The sequence below is a fragment of the Saccoglossus kowalevskii genome, chromosome 18 (assembly GCF_978046115.1).
Source record: "Saccoglossus kowalevskii chromosome 18, keSacKowa6.1, whole genome shotgun sequence".
In the NCBI taxonomy this organism is placed as follows: domain Eukaryota; kingdom Metazoa; phylum Hemichordata; class Enteropneusta; family Harrimaniidae; genus Saccoglossus; species Saccoglossus kowalevskii.
Genome location: NC_140658.1, coordinates 15,137,866 through 15,155,609, shown reverse-complemented (window position 1 = coordinate 15,155,609; position 17,744 = coordinate 15,137,866). Strand labels below are relative to the sequence as shown.

Here is a 17,744-nt window from a genome sequence, read left to right as displayed (position 1 = left end):
TATTTTGTACTCAATTTGAACTGTGTTGCATATGTAATTTTCGTATGCATTCAGTGTACAACTACATACTATTCTTATGAATATTCTTGTTAAGGGCCATAATCATGATCTTATAGTGGATGCAAGTAAACTCTTTTTTTTACTAGGTTTATCGAATTGTCAATATACTGGTATAATATAATAGCAATAACCCCCAGCCGAAGTTGGGTATACCACTTGATATTGCACAATTCACTCTATATATACACTCGCCTGTGGCTCATGCATATACGTCGTGAATTGCGCAATATCTCGCCATCAGTCGGGGGTTATTGCTTAAATATATTACTCATACGAGTGTTTTTTTCCAAGCATTACTGTTTCTCTGTACTCCGTGACATTCACTAAACAAAGAAATATTTTTTTTTAAAAAAACACATACATCATTGTTAGTTTTTAAATGTTTCACAACACGTCTTTGAATAGTATCCCCACAATACTTTTTTTTCAAAAGAACAAGAAATGGGTTAAAAAATTGGAGCAACTCCGTGCAAGGCCATGTGATAACTGAACTAGCTGCACAGCAAATTATAAAACACTCGTATACTTTCAACAATGTTTAAATTACTAAAAGAACACCCATATAAATGATATGAACAATTTTACATTACAACCTTGCAACTTTTATTGTACATTTTGTGAATGTTTAATCAATATTCAGGATGATTTTGTATAACAAATATAAAATGTTTTTGGAACTGTCTATTATACTAACTGTCTATAACCTATTCATTATTTAGTTTGTTTTAAATTAGCCAAAATTAATGATAGTACTAATCTTTACAGCTAGTAGTAATTCAAAAATTAAACAAAATTATATTATTAAATATTGAAACTCAAAACATTAGATTTACTGAACAATTTATAAAAGTTTTTTTTTTCACCAATTATCGAATGTCCTAGAATGTTGTGTTAATATCCAATCTTCACGAATTTAAACTACTAAATAGGGTTCACAATGCCCACAAAACACCAATCAAGCTCTCAAAATGCAACTCTTATTAGAATCTTAATCGAAAATATTAAATCATTCTATATTTGTATGCATTTTCTGCACTTACTGGTCCAAATTTGTATGAGATATAGTACTATTATTGATTGGAATCATAAGAATACTCTCTGCAAATATTAATAAGGAATAATTTCGAATGACAAATAGTTTACGCTTAAAACCAGATTAGATCGCAAAAAATATATACTGAGTAAATTATGGTTCTTACATAAAAAGTGTATTTCTTACAACTGCGGGAAAAGGAAAATATTTCGGCAGATTAGATTGTTGAGAATATCTTGGCAGGGGTAGGCCAGTAAAAATACGAAGGTTAGGCCAAATAGTATGAAGATTTCAACAACAATGTCTCGGCAACAAGTGAGGATTCTACTACTACTATGCCGCATTTAGTGTGAAGGTCCCAGAACACTAATTTGCATACAAAATAGATACCTTCCTGCACAATTACCGAAAGTGTGCCAGAATATAATGCGGCAGCTAGACTTACATAATGGAGGTCCTTACCCCAATAGACCCTGGTCTTGATGCTAAAATATATAAATAGGAATAAGAGTATTATGCCTCTTGTTGTCATATTGATGTAATTGTCACCATACTTGTCCATATAAAATAAGTATCAGCGACATTTAAAGTTATACATATACTTAAATGAACAACATATTTAACGCATAAATAATTTTAGTTAGCCATTTAGTTAATAGCCACACCGTACAAACATATCACACAAACAAGTAGGCAATATAAAGTTATATAATATAATACAGTAATACTAGTAGTGTGACCATAACATTTGATTAAAAATATTTATATACTAATTTTATTAAATCATCAGAAGTGTACTACATGTCATCGGTGAATTTAAATAGTGTACTGAAGGACAAAACAATAATAATGACAAATATTGTAATTGAACATTTACAAAATACAAATTTACTCACATTTAGGTCGTTGTATAAATTGTCAACAACATGTTAATAAATGTTTTTAAAAATAAACTCTGAACAGATCTAATTAGCATATATTGACTTCACACAAAGGTCAAATATTAACTAGTGTAAACAAAGCATTTTCTATAATGAACTCTGGTTCCAATGTGATGAAAATAAATTCACACAAAAATATTCAAAAGGATTTCAAAACAACTATTTCACCATGGATATTCTGGTTAAATCTTGAAACAGATTAGGGGGATTAAGTGTCAAAACATTAAAATGACTTTTCTTTAACTAAAAAAAATATATTCACAACAATTACGTCATAACTGAAAAATTATTACGCCATATTTCATTAATTATGCAAACAAAATGCAAAATGAAACCGACCGTGTACAAATTACTTGAGTTATCGTACCCATAATTCACGCCAACAACAACGACGACGCCAAAGTCTTCCCCTTACTATACCTTACCTTCGTTTACACTACACTACGGGCAAGGCAATACAACTTTTTTCTAGTGATATTCGGCAGATAATAATAATATCTTAACAATATAACATTATCATGCAAATGATAACACAGACAAATAAAGGGAATAAATGCACTAGTAATAGTATAAACACCGTCATTCAATATAAACAATGTTTGTTTTACCTATTCCATATCAAAATATCTTGACCTCAACGTCACCACACTGTTGGATACAAAACAATGAGTTAAAAAAGTAACACATGCCTGAAGGTTTCTGTGCTCTCAAATTCTGCAATGTTTTGATTGAGCTTAAATATTTCATAGGTCACTGTAATCTCGTGTCTTTTTAATGTCTTCTCATTTCTAGAAAGAAAGCACATTCTGAATGTTTCTGTTCCTTGTCTCAGTTTACTAATCTCACTTGTATTATCCTCCAGTCTAGTTTTCAGATATTTTAACACAACAAATAATCCAATTTTCATCTGGTCTGCATTCTTCATGCATTGACCAAATGGCGTCTGCAAGTGTTTTTCTAGATCGCGTGAATGGGTAAAACACTTATTGTATTGTTTGCATTGAAATGGCTTCATCCCTGAACGTGTACAAATAAGCTTTTTTAAATTACCATGTCGCTTGTACTGGAATAACTTCAACCTTGTATGTGTACGCATGTGCTGTTTTAGATTACTAGACTGAGTAAAACATTTCGCGCATTGCTTGCACTGAAACGGCTTCGACCCTGTATGTATAAGCATGTGCTGTTTTAGACTACCAGACTGAGTAAACGACTTATCGCATTGCTTGCACTGAAATGGCTTCAACCCTGCATGTGTAAGCATGTGCTGTTTTAGATTGCCAGAGTTATTAAAATATTTCTCGCATTGCTTGCACTGAAAAGGCTTCAACCCTGTATGTGTAAGCATGTGTCTTTTTAGACTACCAGACTGAGTAAAACATTTCGAGCATTGCATGCACTGAAATGGCTTCGTACTTGCATGTATAATCATGTGCTGTTTTAGATTACCAGAGAGATTAAAACACTTCTCGCATTGCTTGCACTGAAAGGGCTTCAGTCCTGTATGTGTAACCATGTGCTGATTTAGATTGCTAGACTGAGTAAAACCTTTCCCGCATTGCTTGCACTGAAATGGCTTCAACTCTGTATGTGTCAACATGTGTCTTTTTAGATCAACGGACCGAGTAAAACACTTCTCGCATTGCTTGCACTGAAAGGGCTTCAGTCCTGTATGTGTAAACATGTGTGTTTTTAGACTAAAAGACTGTGTAAAACATTTCGCGCATTGCTTGCACTGAAATGGCTTCGAACCTGCATGTGTAAGCATGTGCTGTTTTAGATTACCAGAATGAGTAAAACCCTTCTCGCATTGCTTGCACCAGCATGGCTTCAACCCGGAGTGTTTAACCATGTGGTGTTTAAGATGGCTAGACTGATTAAAACACTTCTCGCACTGCTTGCACTGAAATGGCTTCAACCTTGTATGTGTAAGCATGTGCTGTTTTAGATTACCAGACTGAGTAAAACACTTCTTGCACTGCTTGCACTGAAATGGCCTCAACCCTGCATGCATACGCATGTGCGTTTTTAAACTACTAGAATGTGTAAAACATTTCGCGCACTGCTTGCACTGAAATGGCCTCAACCCTGCATGCGTACGCATGTGCGTTTTTAAACTACTAGACTGTGTAAAACATTTTGCGCATTGCTTGCACTGAAATGGCTTAAATCCAGCATGTGTAAGCATGTGTTTTTTTAGACTACCAGACTGAGTAAAACATTTTGCGCATTGCTTGCACTGAAATGGCTTCAATCCTGCATGAATAAGCATATGCTTTTTTAGATTACCAGCCTCAGAAAAGAACTTCTCGCATTGCTTGCACTGAAATGGCTTTAACCCTGGGTGTTTAACCATGTGTTGTTTTAGATTGCCAGACTGAGTAAAACCTTTCCCGCATTGCTTGCACTGAAATGGCTTCAACCCTGGATGTTTAACCATGTGCTGTTTTAGATTGCTAGAATGAGTAAAACCTTTCCCGCATTGGTTACACTGAAATGGCTTCAACTCTGTATGTGTCAGCATGTGTCTTTTTAGATCAACGGACCGAGTAAAACACTTTTCACATTGCTTGCACTGGAACTCTTTCTTCTTGAGTTGCACATATTCAGGGTCTAAGTTGACATCAACATCACCTCTACTTTTAGTTGGATTTTCTTGCATTGTATTTACTTAATTATTCATATTTATAAACAATTAACGAAGAAGTTTCTCTTCTCTTAATCCGCAACTCAATTAAAAGTGATGAGGCAATCATCAATACATTGGCAGCATTTGTAGTTTATACCTGCAAAATAACAAATCAAATCTGAGACTCGTTTGTATCTAATGAAGAACATACAATATATCAAAGTATATTCACAGTATGAGCAGCCCAGTTAGCTAAAGCTATGAATATACTATAGTAAACCACGTTTTACTTGTTGCTGACATTTTCCGAAATGACGGGGTGGCGAGTTTAGTAATACCCCTCCATCAGAATAACGTTGCTGTTGTTGTTGGGTCAAATATTCCCATGCAATGTTTACAATTAATTAAACACCTGAATCTAGAACAATTGTCCTTTAATTGAATATCAAGCTGGGTTTCGCAAATCATATAGTATATTGAAAAACGTGTTCGATTGCGTTAACCATTTTTTCTTAATCTACACGTTGTTGTAGTGTGGTCTCCATAGTATTTTTTCCAAACTTTACAGTGCATATACAGCAGTCAAATGGAATCGCGGATGTATTTAAATGCTTATGTGAGGTTCATCAAGGTTCCATTTGTCGACTTTATTATTTGCATTATTTATTAATGAGCTCAGAGGAATTTTCAGCAACGATTCTATATGTTGATTTTACTTACTATATGTGGATGATTTGATTTTGTTTTGATCCAATCCTTAATGGAAACTTGAAGTAAATGCAAATAAAACCACAATCGTAGTCTTCAGGAAAGCCGTACCTTGAGAAAATATAAGACAGGGTGATGTAATGAACAAACACTCAAATCTGTATCTTCTTTTACTGACTTTGGTATCACGTTTTCCTCTACTGGACGTTGGTTTATAGCTCAACAAACCTTGTTGAACAAGCATACAAAGGAATGTTTGCTGTAAAACGTATTTTAACTAAATATAGTTTAATTGACGTACAAGTGTATTTGATTTGTTTGTTATTGTTGAGTAATAAATATTCATGTCCGGGAGTAAAGTTTGAAGGTTTGATTTAGCGGGAATGTCAAAAAGGCGCATCGGAGATGTCTTCCAATACACAAAACCCTGTTATTTGTGGAGAGTTGGAAAGACTTGTCAGGTTTTGGTTAAGAATTTTATTTACTGTTTGCTTTGCACAACATGTCCTGTTATGGCGCAATTCCAGAAGACGTACCGACACTTCATGCAATTGTTTTAAATGATGTAATTTATTCATGACGTGGTAGTTTCATGGATATCCATTATTTTGTGGGTCGATACATTCTAAAAGGGGCGATATATTATATAAGGCGGCAAGAGAAATGGAGAATTAGCAATCCTTAATCACTGTCTTGTCCACTGTACCACGAGGGTCTTCACACAAGTAAAAGGATTTAAGTTACATTTACAGGAGAACAATTCTCAATAGTATTTACAAATCACATTGTCAGAAACGACAGGCAGGGATGGGATTTAAACACGGGTCTTCATGGTATCTATGTAGACAAGTGACACACAACATCCCAATGGACTGACTGCTTGCGTTTGCATTTGATGAGACTATACAGTGTGTATATATAAAGATATTCTACATATTTCCATTATTGAGTCACAAATGTCATTAATGTTGCCAATTTAGTGTTTTCTCCTTGTGTAAACTATATGTATGCCGTTATTGTACACCTTTAGTCCCAACAAAGTTGATGTTTTGCCATTTGCGTTGACCATATCTGACCAAACGTTTAAATAATTTCTACCATCACAAGTTTTTAAATTGAGAGAAGAAATGCATTAATACATATTCGAGACTTATTTTGGTGTAAACAAGTTGCGTTTAATTGATTTCTACCATTACATCTTTTTTTTAAATTGAGAGAAAATTGCATTAACAAATATTTGAGATTTATTTTGGTGTAAACAAGTGTTCAATTAAAGCGGGTGGGTTCGTCATCTGCGCACGCGCGGGAATTGAGTGACGGCTATTTGAAACGATTGCATCGGTTGTAATGAGTATATATCTAGTAGGATTCGAACCCTTGGCATTTGTATTAGGCGGTTTTTCATATCCCATGTTTGCGACGCCGTAATATGCGACCACTTCCCCGTTTTATTGTGTGAGTGTTTAATGAGTGTCTTACTCACCCGTCACGCCATGACCCAGATTCAATCACATGGACATGTTGGAACGAAGTGCGTGACCCTTGACCCAATGACTATACAATCGTTCTGTTCAACTGTTAAGCTTGAATTTATTACCATTATATTGTCAAGTGATATGTCTTAAGTTTCTTTATTTTAATTTACGTATGCCAATGTGTATAGACCGAGCCAATGAGTCCAGTTGAAGGTAGGTACGTCTTCTGGAAGTGTGTCAAATTGCACGCCACTGGGACAATACACGCGATCTGTTCATACGTATGGTGTGCATACGTATTATTTGTACTTCACGAGATCAGCAACTCTACAAACATGAATGGCTGACGTGTACACTTTAATCACTTACCTCGCTCAGAGATTTCCCCTAATGTAAAATCTGTTTCATGCAGTCAATCGTACAATGGCGGTGATCCCGTTGACCTCGAAGCAATGTCCTTCACAATGAAATCGCCTACAGATGGCGCTCTTGATCACAGGTGTGTATCACAGGTCATCACGGGTTCATTCTGCAAGGGAACACCATTGAGACAAGCATTTACTGTACTATCGGTAATGTATCTTACTTTTATCTCATCTTGTGTATTTAAAAATCATGGTGAATGAATTGAGATGTTGGAATGTTATTTCAGTGAAAATGGTACCAACTCATAATAAAATAAATGAAAGAATTTGACGTAAGATGGAAACGATTAATGTAAATTTGACAAGTACACTTCCTATGTCTTCTGCAAACAATGACTTAGAAACCACTCTTGTTAACCTGCATGGCATTGTGGAGTTAATCATTTGTTTGTCTCGGGAGACACTTGAATCATTGCACGCAATCCTATCATTCCTATCTACCAACATTCTTACCACAATTCTTATTTCTTCATGCAAATTCTGATCAAGAAATATTTCAACTACTAAAAGCACTTGATAAAAATAAGGCTTTGGGGAATGACTACTTTAGTTCAAAACTGTTAATTTATGCCAGAGTACATTTCCCATCTTCTCAATTATATAATTAATTCATGGTTTTTAACTGGTGAATCCGCGAATTCTTTAAAATTAGCTAAAGTTACTCCAATTTTCAAAAAGGAGTACAAGTGATTAAGGCAATTACAAACCAGTATCAGTATTACAACATATTAGCAAAATATTTGTGAAAATAATTAACAAACATGATTTCCTATCTTAACAGTTTTGATATATTGTACAAATATTATTATGGGTTCCCTGAGAGATACAGTACTAAAAGGTAGCAATTGCGAGGAAATTGATATTGGTAATTTGATATTTGTGAACTCATATACACATTTGTCACTGTGAATCGAGATATTCTAATTAGCAAACTAGACAATTGTGATTTTTGGGTGGATGCTTACAAATTTATTTAGAAGTTACTTAACAAACAGAAATCAACATGTCAATAATAATATTAAGCAGTCAACTGAACTAGCAATAACTTCCACAGGGTTCTGTACTAGGTCCGACACTATTTGTGATTTACTTTTTGTTATATATTTTTCAACTATGCTGTCAACTATGTTGCTCATTTCGATAGTCGAATCCTATTGCCTGGTGTGAATTTTATAATAACTTGTTTAACCGTTTTTTTATTATTCTGGAGACCATCATGTAAATCATATAAGACATTTAAAAGGCGATAATCGTCGCGCAACACGTGTATTTGTCGCCAAGAGTCCCATGTTGAACAGGACGCGGAGCGAGAAGACCGCCGTTTGAATACATGTACTTGTATTTTTACTTAAATTAAAACTAAGTAAATATATACAATTAAAAAAATGTACATCGAAAGATCAACACCATTTTACTAACTTAATGGCGAGGGAAATAACAAAGCGAAGACACCGGTGACAGACAAGGCAAAGACAAATCTGCGACTCGGCGTGGACGTACTACGTCCATGGACTCAGTGCCGCGGTCACCTTGCGGGTGGTCCGAAACGGACATTGCGGTTGAATTATCCGTATCTTCGCGAAACATTTCAACTGCTTAATCCACGACGACACCGATACGTCAATCGAGATAGTGTGTATAGGAAATTTGTTGCTCGTAGACATTTGTCAAATACACAAACCCATCATTTATGTTTATGCAGCGAGCGTGCGCCCATCTATCCTCAGCAGTGGTTTATGTTGTGTATGTGTCTTTTGTAGTAGTAGGATATTACATACATGTACATACAATGTAAGTGGAATGTATCGAAGTAAGATTATGATTATGGTTTGGGCTATATACAGGGAGATACAGTATTGGTGAAATGTATCAAAGTGAAAATTGTGTAAAATAAGACCAGCCAATCTAGCTAGAAGGCTAGTTTTCTATATATTTCTTCAGAACATAGTATACTAACTAAATGTAGATACAATGTAGGTGGAATGTATCGAAGAAAATTTATTGTGTGATATCAAAGTACATATCCTATCTATCCTACCATATCTAGCTAAATTGCTAGTTTTTTATGGGTCTCTGCAGGGTCTAGTTAATACCTACATGTAGGTACAATGTTGGTAAAATGTATAGAACTGAAAGTATGGTGTGAAATGAAAGCGTCAGAAACTAGGGTAATATAAACATCGACATTTGTAAAAAATATATTCATATACCGACTTACTATAAAGTATTTACGAACCGCACTACTGGCAGTTGCCAACTACAATAACATTCAATAAAATAACTAGTTAGACTATCAAAATTATAAACTACGTCGCTATTTAGGGTGCAGTTTAGAATATCAAAATTATAAACTACGGCGTTATTTAGGTAGCTATTTAGAATATCTTATGTATAAACTACGGCGTTATTTATTTGGCTATTTAATACCTTAAGTATAAACTACGGCGCTATTTATTTAGCTATTTAGAATATTTTAATTATAAACTACGCCCCGTAGCCCCTATTTAGGTAGCTATTTAGAATATCTTAATTATAAACCATGGCGCTATTTATCAACGATATATTGTCATTTTATTATTTTTCATCACCAATTTTCGCAAGTTTGTCCCCATGAACATGGTTCAATTTTCTTTGAAGTATTACCATTTTGTTCGCAATAGTATTATATATCATTTAAACAACTGGTCGAGTGAGCACGTCGTTTCCAGCGCTCCGTGCGTTTTCGCCTGGTTTCGCTGTCTTGTTTCCGTCTGAGTTGTGATTTTTGCTATAGGCGTTCTATTCTGTTGTTATTGTCACTACGTGAGTAACTTTTTGGTGTACTTTAACATATTTTGGTGCCTTTTGGAGTGTTCCTTGCCTCTGCCTTGGCAAGGTTGTCGGCGACCAAGATGGCTGCCGCTCACGCACGACCACCTTCAACGCCAACAAGTCAGTTAACGAGAAATCATGCGATAAGGTGTGAAAATATTGATGGAATTCCAGTCGAAACATATGTGGAGGCAATTGCTGATTTAATCAGGGCTACCAATATTGTGGCGGCCTCTCGCATGAACCGATATGTCATTGTTTTTCTATCTAATGTCTCATGGGTTGACATGGTCTCTGCCTCTGGCATTGATGTTGGAGATTTGCATGTGTCAGTCGAACCTCTAGTCCGTCCCTCAACTAAAATTGTTTTATCAAATGTATCCCTTTTTTGCCAGATAAATGTATTACTGACGCCTTGGCCAACTATGGGCGTGTTATGAGCGCGGTGCAAGCGACCCCACTCGGTTGTAAAAATCCAACACTAAAACACGTTAAGTCTTTTCGCCGCTAGGTTTATGTTCATTTAAAAGATCTAAATGTTAATGATTTATTGCCTATTACATTCCAAGGTCAAACATACAACCTTTATCCTTCATCCAATGAAATGACTTGCTTTTCATATAAGATGAAGGGGCATACACGGAAAACATGTCCTAACTCACAATCAATGGATATGCAAATGATTCACAGTGAAAACAATGGTAATCAAAATAACTCAGCAACAGGTATGCAACAGGTAAAAGGTAACTTAAATACCACTGACACATTGACTGACGAAAACGATGACATAACCGATAAAAATGTTACAACACCAGCTGATACTGCTATACAAAACAATGTGACCCATCTAACAGAAAACATTGAAACTGATATGACTACTGGCTCAACCAAGAACACGACAAAAAAGCGCACGCGTTCAAAATCGCCAGTGAGCAGAGAAACACAAAATGGTGACAACACAAATAATGGAAATAAGACTGAACCGACCCTCAAAAAGCGCAACGATGGAAATGAAAATGAAAATGAAATAGAAACTATTGAAGAAAATATTTCAATTGATGAAGAGAGGGTACAAACCCCTCCTTCCCCGCCTACATACAATACAATGTTATACAATGTTAATGGCTGTCGGGATGCTCTCAAACGATATAGTGTATTTGAATATCTTAAGCGTGACCACCCATACAATTTTTATATGTTACAGGAAACGCATTCTCTTGCATCAGATGAAAACATATGGAAACTTGTGTGGCGTGGCCTTGGTATTTTTTCTCATGGCACTGTTAATCGCGCAGGTGTAGCTATCTTGTTTTCCCCAGCAACAAACGTAAATATTTTATCACAGTATATTCAAATAAATAATATCTCATTTCACATTATACATATGTATGCACCAATCAACGGCGCTGAGCGCATGGAATGTTTTTCTAAGCTTGAACATTTTATTAGTAATTTAAACAACGACCCTGTCATAATGGGAGCAGATTGTAACTGCACTACTGAACCTGAAATAGATCGAAATAAAGGTAGAGAACTTGACATGCGCACTGCTAGGCTGCTCAAATCTGTCATACATCGCCTCAAACTGTGTGATGCATGGCGTCAGCACCATGGTAACACGTTGAATTTTACTTGGGGTTGTGGTGGTACGCTGGAGCGTTTAGATAGAATTTACATCAGCAAGTGCTTGCGCGGTAAAATTAAAAATATCAATACCAGTAATGGTGCGCTAGCTTGTTCTGATCATTCTCTGGTCAGCATCATCATCACTATAGACGGTGGTAAACATAAGAGTCCTGTGTGGTGTATGAACACCGGGATTTTGGGAGATGATGAATACGAAATCATAGCTATCTCTTTACCACTCTTTGTGCCTTTGGTTTTGGTGACCGCTTCATTTCATACGTTCGCCTCATTTATGTACACGCCCAGTCTCTGATTCGCGCCTTAATTGCGCCCTCACTGCACCTATCACAGTGGCTTGGGGTATTCGACAAGGCTGTTCAATGTCCACTGCCCTCTACGTTATAGCCATTGAACCACTGTTCCAGAAAATCAGAAATGATAAAAACATTGAAGGGTTAGTCATACTACACAGCAATACACAGCATTGTAAGCTTACTGCTTATGCTGATGATGTTGAATTTTTCATAACCCGTAAACAGGACTTTAGTTCACTTGCTCACTGGTTACAAGTGTATGAGCGAGCATCAAACTCAAAAATAAATCTGCAAAAATCTGAAGGGCTATGGGCTGGCAGCTGGCGCAACAACACTGACACTCCTCTTAACATCAAATGGAACAGTGTGGGATTGAAAGTGTTGGGTGTTTATCTTGGGAACAGCCAAATATATACCGACCAGAACTGGAATGAACTTGTGTCAAAAGTGAATAATAAAATTAATTTCTAGAATCACTTCGTTCATAGCATGTCCTACAGAGGACACACACTTGTTATTAATAACCTGATTTCTTCACAGCTATTGTACCGTATTAATAGCCTAGCACCATCCATGGACGTAGTTCTGAAGGTGCACAGATTTTTGGTTGAATTCTTTTGGCAAGGCCGACATTGGGGTTCTGCCGAAACACTGTACCTCCCCTTGGAAAAAAGTGGGCAAAACGTCACGCACCTCCCAACGCGCATCAGCGCTATGCGTCTCGGTTACTTTCAAAGATACCTGCACAACAACCATAACCATCCTTGTTTTAAATTCACTGACTACTTTTTTAACCAAGTAACTAATGAGCACTTTGCCAGTCAACTTCTTTGTATCACTATTAATGCACCTCTACGTCATCTGCCATCCTTTTATTGTGAACTCCTTCAGTGTTGGAAGTCTGTTGATAAAATGCGTAATTTTAATGATAGTAACGTTATTGATATTCTCAACGAACCACTGTTTCACAATCCACTCATTCTACACCCTATAAGAAATGAACCGTTTGAACTTAGACACTTTGTGGATGCAGGAGTAACCAAAGTCAGGGACCTTGTCTAGAAAACAAAATATATTTGGTTGGATGCTGCTGATCTGGCAGATAGAATTAAAATCCACTCCCATCGTATTCTTCAACTCAGTATAAAGGTTGTTCATGATTCCATCCCCACTAAATGGAATGACACAATCAACACCTATTTCAAAAGTAAAAACGAGTGCAACCATTCTCTTTCACACCTCAGCTTTCAACTCCACTGATGATCTTAACTTACCACTTTGTAAATTTGCAAGGGGTGCAATTTATAAATATCTGATTCAGGTTCTCTATGTCAGTCATCATCCACAAAAACTAAATACTGTTTGGCGTGACATCCTGAGTCTACCTGAAAATGCCAACCCAATTTCCATGATTGTTATATAGCACCAGTTATTGGAAAATATGGGGACCTGCAGTGGCGTATATCTCATGGTGCGTTTCCAACTGGGAGATTTCTGTTCAAAGCCTGTCTGAACAGTTCTGATGAGTGTCCTTTCTTTGATGAGGTCGATACTCTTCAACATATCTTTTTTGATTGCTCGTCTAATGATAACCTACTCTACCTTTTTACGAACATCGCATCTCGTCTGGTTCAACAAGACTTTCGGATTCCTGGTTGGTGGTTCATAATATTACCACCCCGTCGATCAAAACAGTTTCATTCTAGCCAGGCACAAAACATTTTTTGCTTCTTAGCGTGCATGGCTAAAGTTGCAATTCACTCCAGCCGCCGTAACAAGCGGCAGAACAAAGGGTATAGTGACCCTCTCGAAATTCTAAAACAAAGTATTAAGTCAAGACTTAAAACGGAATATGAATATTCACGCGTTATGAACCTATTGCCTAAGTTTAACAATACATGGACAGTGGAGAATGCCTTGTGTCACATTCAGGATAATGAGCTCCGCATTAATCTATAACATACTATTGTCTTGGCAAATATTGCAATTTACGTACTCACGTACAGAAATGCACAACCAAGTTTAGAACACGAACAGAAGCCAAGAGTTTCGTCCTCTTGGTGGATTATCTGCAAACATACGTGCGTTTTTCCTTTCTGCTTGTTTTGTGCTTTTATTGTTTTAGTTTTCCCTTGGAATTTGGTAGGATGAGGTTATCATGTGCCACAGCAGCCTCCATGTCACCCTTGGGCACAATGAACGTGCGTGAACGCAGTGCCTTTCAGCACTCCCCGAATTATTACAGGTTTGGCCTCACGACTTAGTCGGTTTTCAGTTGTATTGGACATGTCCTGTGTAAGACGTTAGACGTTTTTGTACTTGGGAGAATGAGGTTACCCTTTGCCACAACTACCTCCAGGTCAGCCTTGGGCATGGTGTAGTACCTGTCAGCCTTGGGTGCCAACTTCCCTCATAATAAGTTTGGTTGACATCAGTAAGGGCATACGGTCATAAAAGCCTTGCACCAACTCAGCCTCACGTGTGAGGTATTACCTATTAAAGGCAACGTTTACGTTTATTTAAATATGTATATATGTGTCCTGGGCAAGACTTTAAACTACATCCGGTTGTGGAGTCTATGGACGTGGGAGAATGAGGTTACCCTTTGCCACAACTACCTCCAGGTCACCCTTGGGCAAGGTGTAGCACCTGTGAGCCTTGTGCCAACTTCCCACATAACAAGTTTGGTTGACGTCAGTAAAGGCATACGGTCGTACAACTGCACAGACAGATCCGCATGTAAACATGTATATATTAGTGTCAGTTGTTCTTAGTATTTGGCAGGGGGGGGGGAGGGTCGTAACCTCTTGTGGTGAGAACCAGTGTGACTGGCCTGCCAACGGGGTGCTAAGGATTTCATTGGAAAGGTTATCAGTTACATCCGTTAATGTAATTTTGTTTTACATACCCGTAAATCAAAAATCACCATTTAGAACAATAAATACATTTAATACACATCTCCAAATCAAAAATTTTACATTGTACATTGTGGTAATCTTTTGCGATTATGAGTCGTTTGTTTAAAATAACTCACCGTGACTAGTGTTTTGCATTATGAAGTATATCATTATGAAGGTCAACACACTGTACTTTAGGTAAATATTTACCATTTAGTTATTTCATTATTTCGCTTGCCAGCATTTACAGGAAACGCTTCATTCTAGAAAATCCTATCGCAAAACGGTTGGAAATAATAAATTTAACAGCAAAATACGTCCAAGCAAAGTCACTTTACTAGGAGAGTGACTGTGGCCCTAGTAATAAACTAAGTGACCTTTATAGACTGAATGGTGTTTGCGAACTTCGTATTAGTTATAAACCGTCGTTAGCTTCACGTTTATGTCACCATGGAAACAGCCAAAAAACATATTGCTTGTTTCTGAGCGGAGCGGATCGCCAACCAGCCTACCGGCATGTTTATATGGCACTAAGTCGAAGTGTCGATTTCTAATTTCACGGAACTCTGTATGCTTATGTCGATCATCGCCGAGTTTTTCAAAATCGGTTATTGAGCAGATCACTAGGCATATCACTACACAGTTTTATTTCATCGACCGTCTGAGTAAAGAAAAAACATTCAAACAAATTAATAAAAAGAGAATATGTTCTGACATTCTAAACATATACCAATAGTGATCAATAAAATAAATAAATTGTTGAAATGGATGAACGCGGGTCACGACGAGGACAAGTGGTTGAAAAAAATTAGAGCGACACATAGACAGACAAATTCAGAATTGATTCGAGTTAGCGTGATTGTCTTTGTTTTAATATTATATTAAAAATTAACTTGGTCGTAACACATTGACAGCCCAATAGTAGACTTGCTAAGGGCAAAAGATGGGTTATCGCTGCATTTTTTGGTACAAATGTCTCACCTGGCACAGATGTTTCTTGGGGCAATTGAACAACTTTCATCCAAACAGACACTCTGTATCTATGAAAATAAGGCCTAATTTGCATAATTTATGCAAATTAATAAGAAAATTATATTATATTATTAACAAATATATATTCAAAAATATATATTTTAGTAAACTACTGGCATCATCTTGGTGAACACAATTAACAAAATGTAAATGAAAATTACGATATATACTTTTTGAAAATAAAGTGGTAAAGTCTATAGAGTTTGATGAAGAATCAATAAGAAATACTGAAGTTATAAACATAACGAATGAACAAGTTAAGAAAGCGATTTCAAATCACAAAAATAATAAATCTGCTGGACCAGATGAAATTACTCATAAAATAATAACAGGAGGGGGTGAAGTAATGATTAAATCATTGAACCATATATCAATACATAAGATGGGAGACATCAACAATTTGAACAATTATAGAGTTATTTCATTATGACCAGTTATTGGAAAACTGTATAATAGAATGGTCAAAAATGAATTGAGCCAATTGATTGAACCAAGTAATATGCTCGGAGAAATCCAAAGGTTTTTTAGAAAAAACAGACGCACAGCTGACCAAATTTTTATTTTGAAAGGTATATCAACTATCCGTAAACCAGACAAAAAGCACAGTTATCTTGCATCCCTGGACTTCAAAAAAGCTTATCACAGTATTTGACGAGATGGGTTGTGGTATTCCTTACGGCAAAATGGGATAAAGGGAAAACTATGGCGGGTAATAATACACATGTATGACCACACTGAGAGTAAAATGTTATTTGGAGATGTTGAAACTGAATACATTGACTAGAAGGAGGGTCTTAGACAAGGTTGGGTCCTGGCTCCAAGGCTATTTGCAATTTATATAAATGAATTAAACAATCCTGAATAATTCATCACTAGGCATAACAATAAGTAATATACTCATTAATGGGTTATTCTTAGCTGACGATGTGGCCCTTATTGCCCCAAATGAGGAACAGCTAAACTTTATGTTAGACATTGCTATTAAGTTCTGCAAACTATGGAAAGGGAAAATATCCTGATAGTAAATAAAAGAATAAATAAACATAAGGAATGGTATATTGGAGATTTAAAAATTGAATGATCTAACGAATATAAATATTTAGGCTACTGGTTCACCAGAAACCTGTCTGAGCATACTCACTGTGTAAAACTAAGTGAAAAATTCAACAAACTATTCCCAATAAAGAAAGCAATCCTTGGAAATCATGGACACATTAATGTGGTAGATTATGGGTTATCACCATGTAATAATTTAATACGCCCTTCATTAGAATATGTTGGTGAAATAGTAACGCCCAGTTTATCTGATATGGAGAGTTTTGGAAAATGTATACTGAAAGATCAGAAAAACACATGAAGCTGTTCTTGGTGATATTGGGTTGAATACAATGAAAAGTAGATGATTAGATATAATGAAGTTAAAATATTATAGGAGACCAAATGAAATCCAGGTGGACAAAAGTTATTTTACCTACTTAAATGAGCTAAACTAAGATACTGAACAACATAGAGATTACATATTTTAGAACTGGCTAAAATATACAGATGATATAATAAAATATGTCAAAATAAGCAAAAAAACAGTTTACAAACCTAACTGATAAAAAACTAAAAACATTAGTTCTGAACCATGATGAATCCAAGTGAAGAGAAGATATGAAGGTAAAATCAAGCCTTAATTATCATAGAATATTTAAAACTAGCTGGAAAAGTGAGAAATATCTTCAGGCAATAAATAAATTTAAAGGAGCACATTTACAATTCAGAGCAAGATCATGTACTCTTGGATTAGC

General features: G+C 36.1%; 1 protein-coding gene across 1 annotated transcript; it reads right to left on the bottom strand.

Moving 5' to 3' along the window:
- Positions 1 to 2,704: 2,704 nt before the first annotated feature.
- Positions 2,705 to 7,375, bottom strand: LOC146731612 (uncharacterized). The gene is made up of 3 exons (XM_085492958.1): positions 7,216 to 7,375; positions 5,384 to 5,482; positions 2,705 to 4,820 (listed from the first exon to the last, which is right to left on the bottom strand). The coding sequence occupies exon 3, from the start codon at positions 4,694 to 4,696 to the stop codon at positions 2,705 to 2,707; it is 1,992 nt and encodes a 663-aa protein (XP_085349084.1). The 5' UTR covers positions 4,697 to 4,820; positions 5,384 to 5,482; positions 7,216 to 7,375.
- Between the last annotated feature and the right edge of the window lie 10,369 nt (positions 7,376 to 17,744).